The sequence below is a fragment of the Pseudophryne corroboree genome, chromosome 1 (assembly GCF_028390025.1).
Source record: "Pseudophryne corroboree isolate aPseCor3 chromosome 1, aPseCor3.hap2, whole genome shotgun sequence".
NCBI lineage: Eukaryota > Metazoa > Chordata > Amphibia > Anura > Myobatrachidae > Pseudophryne > Pseudophryne corroboree.
In genome coordinates, this window is record NC_086444.1 from 1144471866 (window position 1) to 1144487986 (window position 16121).

The 16121-nt window shown below is 46.0% G+C and overlaps 1 protein-coding gene across 1 annotated transcript in view; it reads right to left on the reverse strand.

Annotated features, from left to right (window-relative positions):
• HGFAC (HGF activator) overlaps window positions 1-16121 on the reverse strand; it is a 283953-nt gene that overhangs the window by 68584 nt on the left and 199248 nt on the right. Inside the window, exons 5-9 of the mRNA XM_063924262.1 lie at window positions 15789-15911; window positions 15500-15634; window positions 15031-15141; window positions 12100-12277; window positions 434-519 (exon numbers count right to left, since the gene is read on the reverse strand). Of these exons, the coding sequence (XP_063780332.1) occupies window positions 434-519; window positions 12100-12277; window positions 15031-15141; window positions 15500-15634; window positions 15789-15911 (633 nt within the window). The remainder of the gene's footprint in view (window positions 1-433; window positions 520-12099; window positions 12278-15030; window positions 15142-15499; window positions 15635-15788; window positions 15912-16121) is intronic.

Here is a 16121-nt window from a genome sequence, read left to right on the forward strand (position 1 = left end):
CACAGAAATGCTCACTAAAAGTAACCCCTTAGTGACACTTCTTTTAGCCATAGAAGATTAAATATTGGGAACCTAAGCCTTCATAAAGATTTATACCAATTAATCTGACTTTTAATATTGTGGTCATCGTCTGCTTTTGGTTTTCCCACTTTATTCAAGTTCCAATAGGCAAAAAAATTATTTGAAGTATAACATGCTTTTAACTCCAGTTAATTCACTCATCCCACGTAATGGCAATTGAAATAAAAGTAGGAAAAGGAGAACTGGACAGCTGTAGCAGAGAATAGGAACCTGGTTTGCACATACGATACAGCGGCGCGTGCTGTATTGGCGAATAATATATGTCTAATAGTGGGCTGTATCGCCATTATGGTTTCATATAACAAAAACATCAGCTTACAAAACAAATCTAAGAAAAAAACTGAGCACTTACTACAGTGAGATATGGGGCAATGCTCCCAAGAAACAAAGGAATCCTTTATCACATAACACCAAGGAGAAGTATCGTCATCTGGGCTCCTACAAAAGTCAATTAGAAATATAAAATCTTATCAGAAGAACTGAATATATTTGAGATAATATTGGAAACGTTGGGGAAGATCTTTTTCTATGCACACTAAACTTCGTGAGGCTAATTAAAACTTCAGCACATCAGCTGGTGTCAATACAGAACTGATTAAAATAAAGAAAATAAAAAAAGAGGTTTTAGAAAATAAACTTGACATCTATCTCCCACACTGGCTAACATGGGAGCACCATAGGGCTAAATTACCAGGCTTACATTTACATAATTAAAGTGACTGAATGGATACAAGCACGGAATTAGTGCCCATGCTGTGAATCTGCATGTTTTATACAGGGTATAACATTTCTACACTTGTGAACGCTAATGTTGATTAATAATGCCACCTTCTGGCCATTGCTGGTAGTGGAATATATACATTGTACACTATGAGCTTGCCAAGAAAACACAATCTATTCTACAGTATAAATTATAGCAGTGAGAATAGGTACATAGAAATTTTTTTTACTATAAACCAGCATACTGTATATCATTTTGTACTGACGGTTGGCAAACCTGGCTTAGCCGCTTCTAGCAAGCTTTCCTTATTATATAAATTTGCCAGCATATATTTAAGTGTTAGTTATTAGACAAGCAGTAATAATTAGGCAGCATGGTCTGTCCGTCTCCTCTTTAGGCAGACTTAACAAATTTAGGGGACATGTACTAAGTAGTGATAAGAGTTTAGAAGTGAGCCAGTGGAGAAGTTGCCCATGGCAACCAATCAGCTGCTCTGTATACTTTTATAGTATGCAAATTATAAATGTTACAGCAATGCTGATTGGTTGCCATGGGCAACTTCACCATTGGCTCACTTCTCCACTTTTATCACTGCTTAGTACATGTCAACTCTAATGCATCTTTGTGCCCTGGAAACTTAAAATCTCAACAGACTTTATTAACGTGTGATGTATATGTATATATTGTTGCTATCCAAGAAAAAAAATATTTTTCATCTATTCTCTACTGGATAATTGCTTTGTCACATTCTACCATGGTACACATTTATACTTGGATTTGTTACTTTGTTCAAATAGCAGACTTTGTAGAGCATCAACAATCTACATTCCACGGCACTGCTATTTATTCTGTAGTGATGGAACAGTAGTCAGAAAATAGAGAAGACACATTACAAGGAGGTGCAGTACACAAGTTTGGGCTCAGGGCCCCGAAAAATCTAATGAAATCTGTGTGATTCCTCAACATTCTCTTATATGTATTGGGGCAATAGCAGCCACGAGCCAATCGGAGCTTGCGGACCAGCAGCCAATCAGGAGCTGCCACTCAGCAACTCCTGGTAGATAAAGAACAGTAGCTGATTGGATGCTTTGGGCAACTTCATGACTTCATCATTCTCCAAGACTTGACACATCTCACAACTTTTCAATCTTGCCTTTGAAGTAGGAAGCAAGAACCTGGGCAGTGTTAGTGGTCAGAGAGGTAAGTGGTAAGCAGCAGTATACTGGAGGAAGTCACTGGAAGCACAAGACTTTTGCCTGTTATGCTCTACTTTAAGTGGCTCAGCAGCTAAACATGTGTTTGCAAACATGTGTGACTAATTCTCTGAATTTCTATTACCAGATAGGTTCAGGTATGGTTACAGGTAATTTTTAGTGTGCTGAAGGGAAATTTAGGGGTAGGAATCCCCCCCCCCCCAATCTGTTGTTTATCTATGACCCCTCCCCCTTTCCAACACCTGATACATAATTATCTCCAGGAATGACCGAGCAACTACCATTGTTTGTCTGTTTGTGTGCTAGAGGCATTGAATGGGAGCAGTATTTGGAAGGCATGCTGTTCCTTGTAGTGCCAATGGGAGATCCTGGGGGTGGCTCCCGGGTAAGTTAGCTCTCTGTCTGGATGTGTTTTTAGTAATAGCCTTTATCATGAGGCCTACTGTGACAAATTACATGGCCCTATGTGGGCACTGCTACTATGTAGTGTTAGGACTGCTGATATCGGAGAAGCCGTGAAGTGGCTCAGCAGCTAAACATGTGTTTGCAAACATGTGTGGCTAATTCTCTGAATCTCTATTACCAGATAGGTTCAGGTATGGTTACAGGTAATTTTTAGTGTGCTGAAGGGAAATTTAGGGGTGGGAATTTGCAACCCCCCCCCCCTCTGTTGTTTATCTGTGACCCCTCCCCCTTTCCAGTACCTGATACATAATTATCTCCAGGAATGACCGAGCAACTACCAGTGTTTGTCTGTTTGTGTGCGAGAGGCATTGAATGAGAGCAGTATTTGGAAGGCATGCTGTTCCTTGTAGTGCCAATGGGAGATCCTGGGGGTGGCTCCCGGGTAAGTTAGCTCTCTGTCTGGATGTGTTTTTAGTAATAGCCTTTATCATGAGGCCTACTGTGACAAATTACATGGCCCTATGTGGGCACTGCTATTATGTAGTGTTAGGACTGCTGATATCGGAGAAGCCGTGAAGTGGCTCAGCAGCTAAACATATGTTTGCAAACATGTGTGACTAATTCTCTGAATTTCTATTACCAGATAGGTTCAGGTATGGTTACAGGTAATTTTTAGTGTGCTGAAGGGAAATTTAGGGGTGGGAATTTGCACCCCCCCCCTCTGTTGTTTATCTGTGACCCCTCCCCCTTTCCAGTACCTGATACATAATTATCTCCAGGAATGACCGAGCAACTACCAGTGTTTGTCTGTTTGTGTGCGAGAGGCATTGAATGGGAGCAGTATTTGGAAGGCATGCTGTTCCTTGTAGTGCCAATGGGAGATCCTGGGGGTGGCTCCCGGGTAAGTTAGCTCTCTGTCTGGATGTGTTTTTAGTAATAGCCTTTATCATGAGGCCTACTGTGACAAATTACATGGCCCTATGTAAGCACTGCTATTATGTAGTGTTAGGACTGGTGATATCAGAGAAGCCGTGAAGTGGCTCAGCAGCTAAACATATGTTTGCAAACATGTGTGACTAATTCTCTGAATTTATATTACCAGATAGGTTCAGGTGTGGTTACAGGTAATTTTTAGTGTGCTGAAGGGAAATTTAGGGGTGGGAATTTGCACCCCCCCCCCCCCCCTCCCTCTCTCTGTTGCCTAAGACGTTTGCCTGTTATGCTCTACTTTATGGGAGAAGTTTTGCAGGCAGTCCATTTGCCTTGTGTGCCATGGCTGAGGATTTTGGGTTGACAGTGGGAATGTTCTCCTACTCCTTCCATGATAGTTTGGTAAAGCCACTTGATCACGGGCTATTGCTAGGTTTGACTATGAGTTGTGACTGCTAGATCAGGAGAATGTAGCAATGTGGGAGGTGGAAAGTTTTTGAAAATGTATAGAAGTAAAATATCTACAGCCATGAGGAGGACTGGCTGAGTTAGAGTAGGAAGGAGTTACAGCAGTAGAGGAAATAAACAAGATGGTCATCATGGTACTGTAGGTGTAGGGGAGGAAAGGAGAGTAGTTTGAAATCCTCAACTGGGATGTTGAAACCATTGAACATGATGGTGGAGACAACAGATCACAGTAACACATAGAGACAAGGGTCCCGGGGTATGTACTGTACTACAAACAACTGGAACATGAGTGGAGGAACCAGTGTGAAAACTGTAAATATGCCTTGAGGTAAGGCCAAGTGGAGACCGCAGATGAAGTGAGCCCTGTTTCTGCTACTGCCAGCAGGTTGAGGTTGTATGAGAGGAGGAGGGCATGGATGGATGGATGGATGTATCAAGCCTGGGAGAGAGATAAACTGGAAAGATATAAATAAAAACTAACCAATCAGCTTATAACTGTCATTTTACAGACTGTGTTTAAAAAAGGGATGTTTTGTAGGCAATGGGCCTGATTCTGTGCTCAAAATGTGAGTTTCTGCATACAGCACATATGTATGCATATTTGCATGTGTCCTATTCTGAGTCCCATGGACCTTGGCTGGGTCTGTCTTCAGGAAACTGGGCATTTCAGTGCAGCAAATGGGCCACGACAATGCAAATGCACAGAACCACCCAATCTTGGGAGTTTTGTTGGTGTGTATCAGTGGCATCGGAACAGGGGTGGGGCAAGGGTGCAGCATGGCCCCCCCCCCCCCCAAATATGACAGAGGCGCAGGTGCTGGGGAGTGCTTACCTCCAGATCCGTGCAGTGACTTGTCCTTTACAAAGTCAGCTGCTATGCCATGCACTGTCCTAGCCGGCTGTTCACTGATGCATTACTGGGAGGAGGCTCCTCCCATTAATGCATCTGGGAAGAGCCAGGTAGGACAGCGCATGGCATAGTACAAGTAAAGTACAAGTTACCGCAGGGATCTGGAGGTAAGCGCTCCCCTGCGACTCTGATGCTGCATTCAGATCGCAAATGCCGGATCCTACCCGGTAAGAGAAATGTGTACTTACCGGGTGGGATCCGGCATTTGCGCTCCGTTGCTGGCTTTCCGACCCGGCAATATACCGGGTCGGTTGCGATAGCAGCGGAGGGCGCAGCAGGGGCGGAGGCGGCGCTGGGAGCTGATCTCATCTCCTGCGCCGCCTCTGCTGTGAATGGGAGCCGTGTCGCATCGGAACGGCTCCCATTCACACTGCGCCTGACCCGGTAATCAACCCGGTAATAACCCTTCTTTTTTACCGGGTTGAATTACCGGGTCAGGCGACCCGCTAATTCTGAAAAGGACCTTTCACATCGCACACTGACCCGTTTCAACACGGCAATATGCCGTGTCGATACCGGGTTTTTAGTGCGATGTGAAAGGGGTATTAGTGGATCCCTTACACCTAGGAGAGGGCTGGTGCAGTGCAGATACAAATGACAGTTATGGCAGACAGTGTAAAATCAGTGGGCGGTGCAGCTTCCTTATTGCAGATGTACGAACCCCCCTGATTAGCCCTACGAATTCTAGCTTTAGCATACATTTTTAAATCAGACTTACTTGGCTGCCTGTAGCTACTGCCACATTGAGTCAGAATCAGCCCCAGTGCATACGTTCCATGGGGCACTTGTTAAGGATCTTGAAAGTGACGGGAGACAGATTATATGTTGGAGATTTTATGGATTTCTAGAGTGCAGAATCATAATATGGGTACATGGGCATTGTGGATATGGTGGCCAATCCCGGGATCGGGATCGGTGGGATCCCGGGATTAAGGCCCAAAAATAGCCGGGAAGCTCCAATCCCGGGGATTGAGAGATCAGCGTTGAGCGTCCACAGGACACTCGAACGCTGCCCGGCTTCCTGCTTCCGGGTCCCCAGCGCAGCGTGAGAGGTCACGCTGCGCTGTTAGCTGCTGGTGGGAGCCACCAGCAGCGTTCACAGGATGTTCCCCGCCCGCCCCCGGTATATGGTGAGTTATATGTGTGGGGCGGGCAGGGCGGGGTGGGGCGAGGGGGCGGCCATTTAGGTAAAAGCCAATCCCGGGTATCCCGGGATTGGCCATTTTTCAATCCCGATACCCAGGATTGAAAAAAATGGCCCGGGATTGGCTTCCCTAATTGTGGACGAACCCTAGATTTGGTGATATTTCATGGACTGCTATGAGCAGAAATATAGAGATGGTTTTTAGAAGACTGTACCAACAGGATGAGATTTTTTCAGTTAAATATTTAATTATTGGGGTATGAATGTGTCAGAGGGTGAAATGAATAAAGTGGTGTGATGCAGGAGCGGGGAAGGATGCTGCAATTGGAAGGGATAATGCAAGAGAGGGACAGTTAGAACACTAAGGGATTTGATTGGGTTTGGAATGAGTAGCCAGAGCACAATGCAAGAAAACTATATATTGTGAAAAATATAACTGTAACGTTACAGGGGTATATTTACTAAGATTGTAGCTCTATTTAAGATGGGATGTTGCCCATAGCAACCAATCAGCGTTTCTGTGCTCAGAGTTTCTCCACTCAGTGTTTCTCCACTCAGTGTTTCTCCACTTAGTGTTTCAGTGCTCAGAGTTTCTACACTCAGTGTTTCTCCACTTAGTGTTTCAGTGCTCACAGTTTCTACACTCAGTGTTTCTCCACTTAGTGTTTCAGTGCTCAGAGTTTCTCCGGTCAGAGTTTCTCCACCCACCGTTTCGGTGCTCAGAGTTTCTCCACTCAGCGTTTCGGTGCTCAGCGTTTCTCCATTCAGCGTTTCAGTGCTCAGAGTTTCTACACTCAGAGTTTCTCCACTTAGCGTTTCAGTGCTCAGCGTTTCAGTGCTCAGAGTTTCTCCATTCATTGTTTCAGTGCTCAGAGTTTCTACACTCAGAGTTTCTCCACTTAGCGTTTCAGTGCTCAGAGTTTCTCCATTCATTGTTTCAGTGCTCAGAGTTTCTACACTCAGTTTCTCCACTTAGCGTTTCAGTGCTCAGCGTTTCGGTGCTCAGCGTTTCTACACTCAGAGTTTCTCCACTTAGCGTTTCAGTGCTCAGCGTTTCTACACTCAGAGTTTCTCCACTTAGCGTTTCAGTGCTCAGCGTTTCTCCATTCAGCGTTTCAGTGCTCAGAGTTTCTACACTCAGAGTTTCTCCACTTAGCGTTTCAGTGCTCAGTGTTTCTACACTCAGAGTTTCTCCACTTAGCGTTTCAGTGCTCAGAGTTTCTCCATTCATTGTTTCAGTGCTCAGAGTTTCTACACTCAGTTTCTCCACTTAGCGTTTCAGTGCTCAGCGTTTCTACACTCAGAGTTTCTCCACTTAGCGTTTCAGTGCTCAGCGTTTCTACACTCAGAGTTTCTCCACTTAGCGTTTCAGTGCTCAGCGTTTCTCCATTCAGCGTTTCAGTGCTCAGAGTTTCTACACTCAGAGTTTCTCCACTTAGCGTTTCAGTGCTCAGTGTTTCTACACTCAGAGTTTCTCCACTTAGCGTTTCAGTGCTCAGCGTTTCTCCATTCAGCGTTTCAGTGCTCAGAGTTTCTACACTCAGAGTTTCTCCACTTAGCGTTTCGGTGCTCAGCGTTTCTCCGCTCAGAGTTTCTTCTGTCTGCATTTCTCCTCTCAGCGTTTCGGTGCTCAGCATTTCTCCGATCAGAGTTTCTCCTGTCTGCATTTCTCCTCTCAGCGTTTCGGTGCTCAGCGTTTCTCCGATCAGAGTTTCTCCTGTCTGCATTTCTCCTCTCAGCGTTTCGGTGCTCAGCGTTTCTCCGCTCAGAGTTTCTCCTGACTGCATTTCTCCTCTCAGCGTTTCGGTGCTCAGCGTTTCTCCGCTCAGAGTTTCTCCTGTCTGCATTTCTCCTCTCAGCGTTTCGGTGCTCAGCGTTTCACCACTCAGCATTTGAAAATGTAATTACTTGTATTCCTCAGATGTTGATCAATATTTATTCAACTGTGAATTTCCATCACCCGTGTGGCTCTCTTAGAATGGAAATAGCAAATGCACCTTCTATACTGATTTTCAAGATTTACTATAGCTCAGAGGTTCTCAAACTCTAGGCCTTATTCAGGTTCAGTTGAAAATTCGCAAATCATCCGATTATAGGATGGTTGCGCATGCGCTGCAGCCGCAATGCGATTGCAGGCCCAGCAAAGTGCGATTGCATAGCGATTGCCAGCAGGTGACTGTTAGTGGGAGGTAATATGGCGTTTGTGGAGAGTGGTTGGGAAAACACAGGCGTGTCATGGTCATTTTAAGGGCGTTCATCTGACGTCAGCTGCGATTGCTGCGACTTAAAACATGGCACCCGATGCGACTGCATTCTTATTATTCTGTGCAGCCCTGAGTCATCCGCAGCTGTCGATGGTGCTCAATTTCTGCGTTTGCATCGGTGGGTGTCTTTTACCTTTCTGGATGGCTCTTCACATGCGATTTTTAGCAGAAGCAGGATTGAGAAAATCGCAGTTTCTGTCTCAATAGCGATGAAACCTGAATAAGGCCCTCTGTCCTCAAGACACACTAACTGTCCAGGTTTTAAGGATAACTATGCTTGGCCACAGGTGACTTAATTAGTACTGTACCTCATTCACTTTGATTTAACCATCTGTGCTGAGCCATGAATATCTTTAAAACCTGAACTGTTATTGTGCCTTAAGTAGTGCTGTAACTACCGAGGGTGCAGGAGGTGCAGCTACTATGGGGCCCGAGCTGCTTCCAGGGCCCGCAGCTCCCCATGCACCCATGAAAAACGGCCACAGCTGATAGCAACCGCCACTCCACCCAGGCTGCAGCCGCACAGAGGGTATTGCAAAGGGGGTTCCTACCTAGCCAGCGCAGACTCCCGACAGCAGATCAGAGAAGTGCCCCAATTCACAGGTATTTAGGGGTCAGGCCTAATGCCTTGAAGTGGCCATCCCTATAAGAGACCTCTGCTGTAGTTAGGTTAGTTAGTCTCCTGCACCATCCCTTCACCTCCCCCTCTCTCAGTCACTCCTCTCTCTCTCTCTCTCTCTCTGACACTCCCTCTCTCTGACAATATCTCTCCCTCCCTGACACTGTCTCTCCCTCTCTCCATCTCTCACTTCCTGACACTAAGACTCTTTCTCTCCCTGACACTGTCTCTCCCTCACTCCTGGATACTGTCTCTTATCTCTCACTGGCAGTATCTCTCTCCTGCTCGCTCTCCTCACTCTCTTAGTCCTTCCCCTCTCTCTCTGACACCATCTCTCCCTCTGACAGTCTCTCTCTCCCCCTGACACTGTCTCTCTCCCTACCTGACACTGTCTCTCTCTCACTGTCTCTCTCCCTGACAGTGTCTCTCTCTCTCTGTCACTGTCTCTCTCGCTCTTTTCCTGACACAAACTCTCTCTCTCCCTGATGCTGTCTCTCTCCCTGACACCCTCTCTCTCCCTCTCTGTCTCTCCCTGACACTCTCTCACTTTCTCTTGCTCCCCTCTCTCTCTCTCTCCTTCCCTCCCGGACACTCTTTGTTACCCCTGCTCGCTCCCCTTCCACACACTCTCTTGCTCCCCCCACTCTCTCTCTTTGACACCCTCTCTCTCCAACACCCTCTCTCTCCCTGATGCCCTCTCTCTCTTCCCTCTCATCCCTTTCTCTCTTTCTCCCTGACACCCTCTATCTCTCACCTCTCATTTCCTCTTTTTCCATTAAATCCTCTCTCTCTTTCTCTCTCCATGACTCCTCTCTCTCTCCATCTCTCTCCCTCTCTTCTGCCCCTGACACTCTGCTTGTGTCTCTCTCTCTCTTACTCCCCTTTTGCTCCTGCTCTCCTAAGGGTCATTGGAGTGACAATGGGGGGGGGGGGGGGGGTTGCTTTCAGGATTTTGCTGTGGGGCCCACAAAGATCTAGTTACACCCCTGGGCTTGAGGGCCAAGTTTGGGAACCAGTGGAATGGCTCATTACACTAGCAGACCCTTGTGAGCCCGTGTAAGCCAAGTGGTCAGTGGATCAAAACCCTACACAGTGGCGGAGCTACCACCAGTGCAAGCGGTGCCTTGCACTAGGAGCCCTCCACTGTCAAGGGGCCCAAAGCCAGCCCAACATGTAATGAGTCAAACTGACTCACTACATGCCGCCTGCCGCTGTGTGCTGTGGGCCAGAGAAGAGGAGTAGCAGGGACGCAGCCACAGGGAGAAGGAGGAGGAGGGAGGTGGAGGAGGGAGCCGCAGCAGCACAGTGTAATTGGTGGAGGCGCTGCTGCAGCTGTCCGTCTCTTTCCACATAGGCTGACCACCGCTGTGAATGCTGGGATGCGCTTCCTTTATCACAGCATCGGCGGCCAGCCTATGTGGAAGGAGACGGACAGCTGCAGCGGCACCTCCACCAATTACACTGCGCTGCTGCGGCTCCCGAGTCCCTCTCCCTCCTCCTCCTTTTCCCCTTCTCGAGATCTGCCTGCACAGAGAAGCCTGATTGCCAGCGGAGACAGTAAGTATAATCTATTCTTTCTTTCTTTCTGTCTCTATCTATCTATCTATCTATCTATCTATCTATCTATCTATCTATCTACCTTAATGTGTAAAAAGGGGGACTGGCTGCCATAATGTGCAAAAAGGAGACGCTGTCTGCTGTAATGTGTAAAAAAAGGGGACGCTGTCTGCCGTAATGTGTAAAAAGGGGACGCTGCCTGCCTTAATGTGTAAAAAAGGGGACGCTGTCTGCCGTAATGTGTAAAAAGGGGACGCTGTCTGCCGTAATGTGTAAAAAAGGGGACGCTGTCTGCTGTAATCTGTAAAAAAGGGATGCTGTCTACCGTTATGTGTAAAAAAAGGACTGTCTGCCTTAATGTGTAAAAAAGGGGACGGTGTCTGCCGTAATGTGTAAACAGGGGATGCTGTCTGCCGTAATGTGTAAAAAGGGGGACTGTCTGCTGTAATGTGTAAAAAGGGGACTCTGTCGTAATGTGTAAAAAGGGGACTCTGTCTGCCGTAATGTGTAAAAAAGGGGACTGTCTGCTGTAATGTGTAAAAAAGGGGACGCTGTCTGCCGTTATGTGTAAAAAGGGGAATCTGTCCGCCGTAATGTGTAAAAGGTGGACCCTGTCTGCCGTAATGTGTAAAAGGGGGCGCTGTCTGCCGTAATGTGTAAAAAGGGGAATCTGTCCGCCGTAATGTGTGAAAGGGGCTCTACCTGGTGTAGTGGTGCTACTGTGCGGCGTAATTTGAATAATGGAGACTACTGTGCACCGTTATATGAATTGGTATTATTCTGTGGCCACACCCCTTCCCAATGAAGCCACGCCCCTAAATTTGTTGCCCCTGTTTTACACAGAGGGGGGGGGGGTCTGATGCCGTTTCTTGCACACAGCGCTAAAATGTCTAGTTACGGCACTGTTGCTAGGTATCCATTTCTCTGGCCCTGAGCAGGTCCACCTCACCAGATCCTTTCCAGGGGTGAGGGGGTGGACTTGGATGGGATGAGGGGGGCCCAAAGCATTTTGTTGCACCTGGGCCCACCGCTCGCTAGTTCCGCCACTGACCCTACGTGTGTCTTGAGTTGATAATGATCTTGTCATAATGTCATAGAACTGACATATCAGACACACAGATCAAAAGCAATCGGAGAGAATAAAAGCCAAACGTAACAAAGACATACTTGAAAATTAGATCATGAAGTCAGACAGTCTTGGACAGAAGGAAAAATGGAAAGATATAGTGGTCTATTTCTTAAGGGTGTGGTACAAAGATGATGACATTCAGAATGATGACATGGATGTTATTTTGACATTCACAAAGTTGTCATTGACATGTCGATATTGCCATAAAATTGAAATTGTGAATGTCGACATACCATTTTAATCTAAATTTAGCACATCTACGATCAGGTCTGAATTAGGCCCTAAAGGCCAGTACTCACGGCCCGATTGAGGAGAGATGTGTGCTGAGCGTACCGCTCAGCACACATCTCTCCCGGCGCTCAGCACAGCGCGATGTATGCTGAGCGTGCGGGAGGAGACGGGGGGGGGGCGCTCATTTCACCCAGCGGGTGAAGTGAGCGACCTGCTAGATTGGCCTGCATGTAGGCCAATCTAGCACCAGCGATAGCGATGCGCGGGGCTGCGCATCACTATCGCTGTTAGGGCTACACACGGAGCGATCATGCTTACGACAGAATCAAAACATCTACGTTCTTCCTACTCTGTTGCTACACAATGAGCCCTGGTGCTGTATTGTTGTAAACCTCTGCAGAGATCCCTTGTCCCAGGAGCTTTCACCTGCAGTATGGATGGGATCCTAAACCTTTCAGAATAAAATCGGTCACTGTGTTGGTGTGAATCTCATCGAGCAGGATATCAGAATTCCACCTAAGGCAGCTGTGGCTGGAGCGGCTCTTCTTCATGACTCCTCTGTACTCTGTCGCGTTATTATAGTCAAAACATTTCTGCTTGACATCTAAAACACAAATCAGACACTCATTAGAAATAACTGTTCCATTTTTATAGCCTTCATAACAGCTGGTTGAAAGTGAGTTATATTTTAATTAAGAGGTATATCTACATACAGAATATGCCGGCTCCCTGCTGCTAATTATAACCTAGAAGAACAATTTCCAAAAGAAAAGATCTGCAAGGAACTCGGAGGTAAAATTAAGTTGTCCCTCAGCCATCTCTTACAGAATTATCCCACAGTGTGTCGTTAGCCACAGTCTCCTCCGTGCAAGTAATCTGCTGCTGAGGATCTGGCAGCCGCTGTAAAAGCCCGAAAGTCAGGTCACAAATGAAATGATTTGAGTTCTTTAATATCTCTGTCCTGGGCAGAACAATGCGCGCAGAGCCGCAACAGCAAACTGGCAGCTACGTGATAAGCCGCTGGAGGAAGAATGTCCAACAGTTTATATTTGGCTCAGTCACTTATTCCAGGGTCATCAAGAGCCTCAATATTATGTAAGTCAAAGTCACCATTTATGGACTTTCAAAAAGTCTATTTATGTAAAGCATTGTTTGTTTAGATACTGTTATTTTTTTCATTAACTTTCCCTTAAATATCTAATATTAATATCAGAAGACACATTTATATAAAATATATATACATCTACAGTTATGTAAAAATAACACATATCACCTAATTCTAGTGGCGCCATCCCCACTCGCCAAACAACTGGTACCATCTTAATGACCAATTACCTAGTAATGACACTGGGCCGGATTCAGAGATTGACGCAAATGCTTGCGCAGCTGCAATCCCGCAAGCAGTGGCTGTGCCAATATATATAATGCTGCAGCGGCCGCGAATTGTATCAAGGCGCCCACTGGAGGCGTCTGAGATCTGCAGCTGATGTGTGAAGATGCAACCATCGGATGTATATCTGTTGATTATTGAACTGAGTGACCTTATGGTCACGCCGCATGGCTGTCGGAGGTAAGACGCCGGAGCCATTTTACCTGCATACAGGATAGCAGTCGCAAGCTGTGATACTGGGGTCTCTTTACTAAGCCGTGGACAGAGATAAAGTGGACGGAGATAAGGTACCAGCTAATCAGCTCCTAACTGCCATGTTACACGCTGGATTTGAGAAATGGCAGTTGGGAGCTGATTTGCTGGTTCTTTGGGCCTAATTCAGTAAGGATTGCAAAATCTGCTAAGTATGCAATAAAAATGAAAGACAATGAATGCAGGGTCTGATTATGGAAGATGGAGTATGTGATGGAGATAGGCCACTCTGCAGGGTGTGCAGTGCTCACTCTAGTCAGGGGTTCATATGCCCTGCTCACTCTGCACCCATTCTAGATAAGCCAGTGGGTCACATGTATCTCTCTTTGGAATGTCACATGATGAGGCTGTACGGCGGTTTAGACTATTACCTCATCATGAATGCACTGCGCATTGTGCAGAGCGACCTACAGTGAATGGTCAGCACCCATGAAGCAAACCCTCCGCTGACTAAATCATTGTCTCTGTTACATTTCTATGCAATAGTGTCTTCAGACCAGTGTGGCCATGGTGGATGTTGAGTATGATATGTCGATAGTCAGAAAAAACTCCACCCCTCATTCTCCCAAGCTGAATTTGGTGACAGAAAGAAGTCCCTGCTATAATAATGTCCTATTGTGGCATTCTGCTGTAACCAGTGGCATTTCTAGCGACGGGCGAGCTGTGCGCCTGCCGCTGCACTGCTGTGGCTCCCTGCTTCCCCTCCTCCTGAGTACTCTGCTCAGGGGGACGGAGTTTTGCGGTATGATGCGGTTGCATCGTGACGTCACGACGCAACCATGTAATTCCGCAAAACTTCGCAACCCCTGGCAACGAGCATTACCCTTGGCAACTAGCATGCATCCCAGAGCATGAAAGCCCTGGAAACGAGCATGACACCAAGTGCATGAAACCCCTGGCAATGAGCAGGTAATTTAAAAGTAATTAGAAACTTTACTGTAGGGCATAATGTATCACGGGCATTGCAGTGTGTGGCATAATATGGCGCAAGGGGCACTGCTGTGTGGGGCTTAATATGGTGGAATTTTTTTTTCCTGTGGTGGCCGAGGTCTGTTGTTGCAGGGTCAAAAACTGATGTGTAAGGTAGTCTTTTCCTGCAAGGCCATGCCCATTTTTAATGAGACTATGCCCATTTTAGCCATGCCATGCACCCAAAATAGTTTTTTTTTTTATGTCTATGGGAGGGGGGTGCATTTTTAATGTCTATGGGGGGAGGCATATTTTTTTACAGTTCGCTGTGGGAGCCAAATTGTCTAGAAACAGCCCTGCCTGTAACCAAACTCTATTGAGGCAAGTGATGCCTGTGTAAGATCCTGTGTAGATATGTTGTGTGATTTTTATTCAGTGGCGGAGGAACCCAAGCTGCTGCAATACCTTTACGCCACCAGCCGGGCTGTTTTCAGGGTCTGCTAGGGGAGGCCAGCAGCTTCCCCTGATGTATAAACCATATTGTACAATACATCAATATTCTTGAGGAAATGCAACAATGGTATTATACTCAATGTTCACTTTTCTTGAAAGCAAGATGCTACCGTGTTACGCCCTCCTCTGAATCAGCCGCTTTATGTTCTCCTCTAAACATGACCTCTGCTATCCAAAAAATCAATAACATTTCATTATAGGTATAGGTTCCACTCCAAAAAATGGAGTGTGTGTTCCATAAAACATATCTTAGAGTCACAACTTGACGTAGCCTTCTGTGTTTCTTCTCTTACCTATATTGCAGTATTTCCCAACGTGGCCGTCATTACAACCACACACCGTTTTCCCGGTTGCGATCATCAGTCGACAGGCTCCGCCATTAAGGCACGGGTTTACAATGCAAGCTGAAAATGCAATATCGTCATATTATTGTCACATTCTATCCAACATCTAAATTAAAGGACACTTTAATTGTAGGACCTGACACTTGCTCTGCAAAACCATACATAATGCATTGTGTACAGTAGATGCCTATTCCACTCGCCTTCACCAGGCGCTCGGTACATTAGACAATCACCGCTAGAGGGAATGACTTGGATGCACGAAGAGTTGGTTCCAGCTGATAATCCATAGATGCCACATAAGGGTGCTCTATGTTTGTTACGCACTGGAAGTACCGGATTTGGTGTGCTACCTATGTAAAATGGGACCATAAATTTAGATGGACGAATTTACATACAGAATGACAACCAATAACATCACCTGTGTATCTCTCTCCGCCGTGACACTCTATCTTGCTGTTATGGCAAGAGCACGTTTCCACTCTGCCCTTGTGAATTCTGGTCCATGTCTCTCCTACGTCATAATGCTGATAGTGGGCTTCATCAAAACACTTTGCTAAACAAAGAACAACGAACATTGATGTAAAGTACAGCATTGCCAATACCACGTAATGTACAAATGTACAGTATAGGAAATTATTGGAGCCTATGCACGAATGTGAAAGTAAAAACATCAATGTAATACAGTTTTGCTCTCAATTGGGACTTACCTATCTCACAGTCCTGTCCTGAGAACTCCTCTGGGCACCAACAGCTGTAAGTGTTTCTAAACGGCGCATTGATACAGGTGCCGCCATGTTGGCAAGGGTTCTTGGCGCAGTGATTTTGAACAACTATAGTGAACAATAAAAAGTATACAATAACAGATACAATGGAATTAGAAAATCATATAACAAAGTTACCAGAGCTATGTAGAGATCACGTTGTTCATGGTAGAAAACAAGAACATGAGCTCTGCCATATTATGCTACATGAATGGGAGTTTATATCCTGAGCTGAGGTAAAGGATTACTGTGTTTCAGAAACATAAAACATTTTTGGAA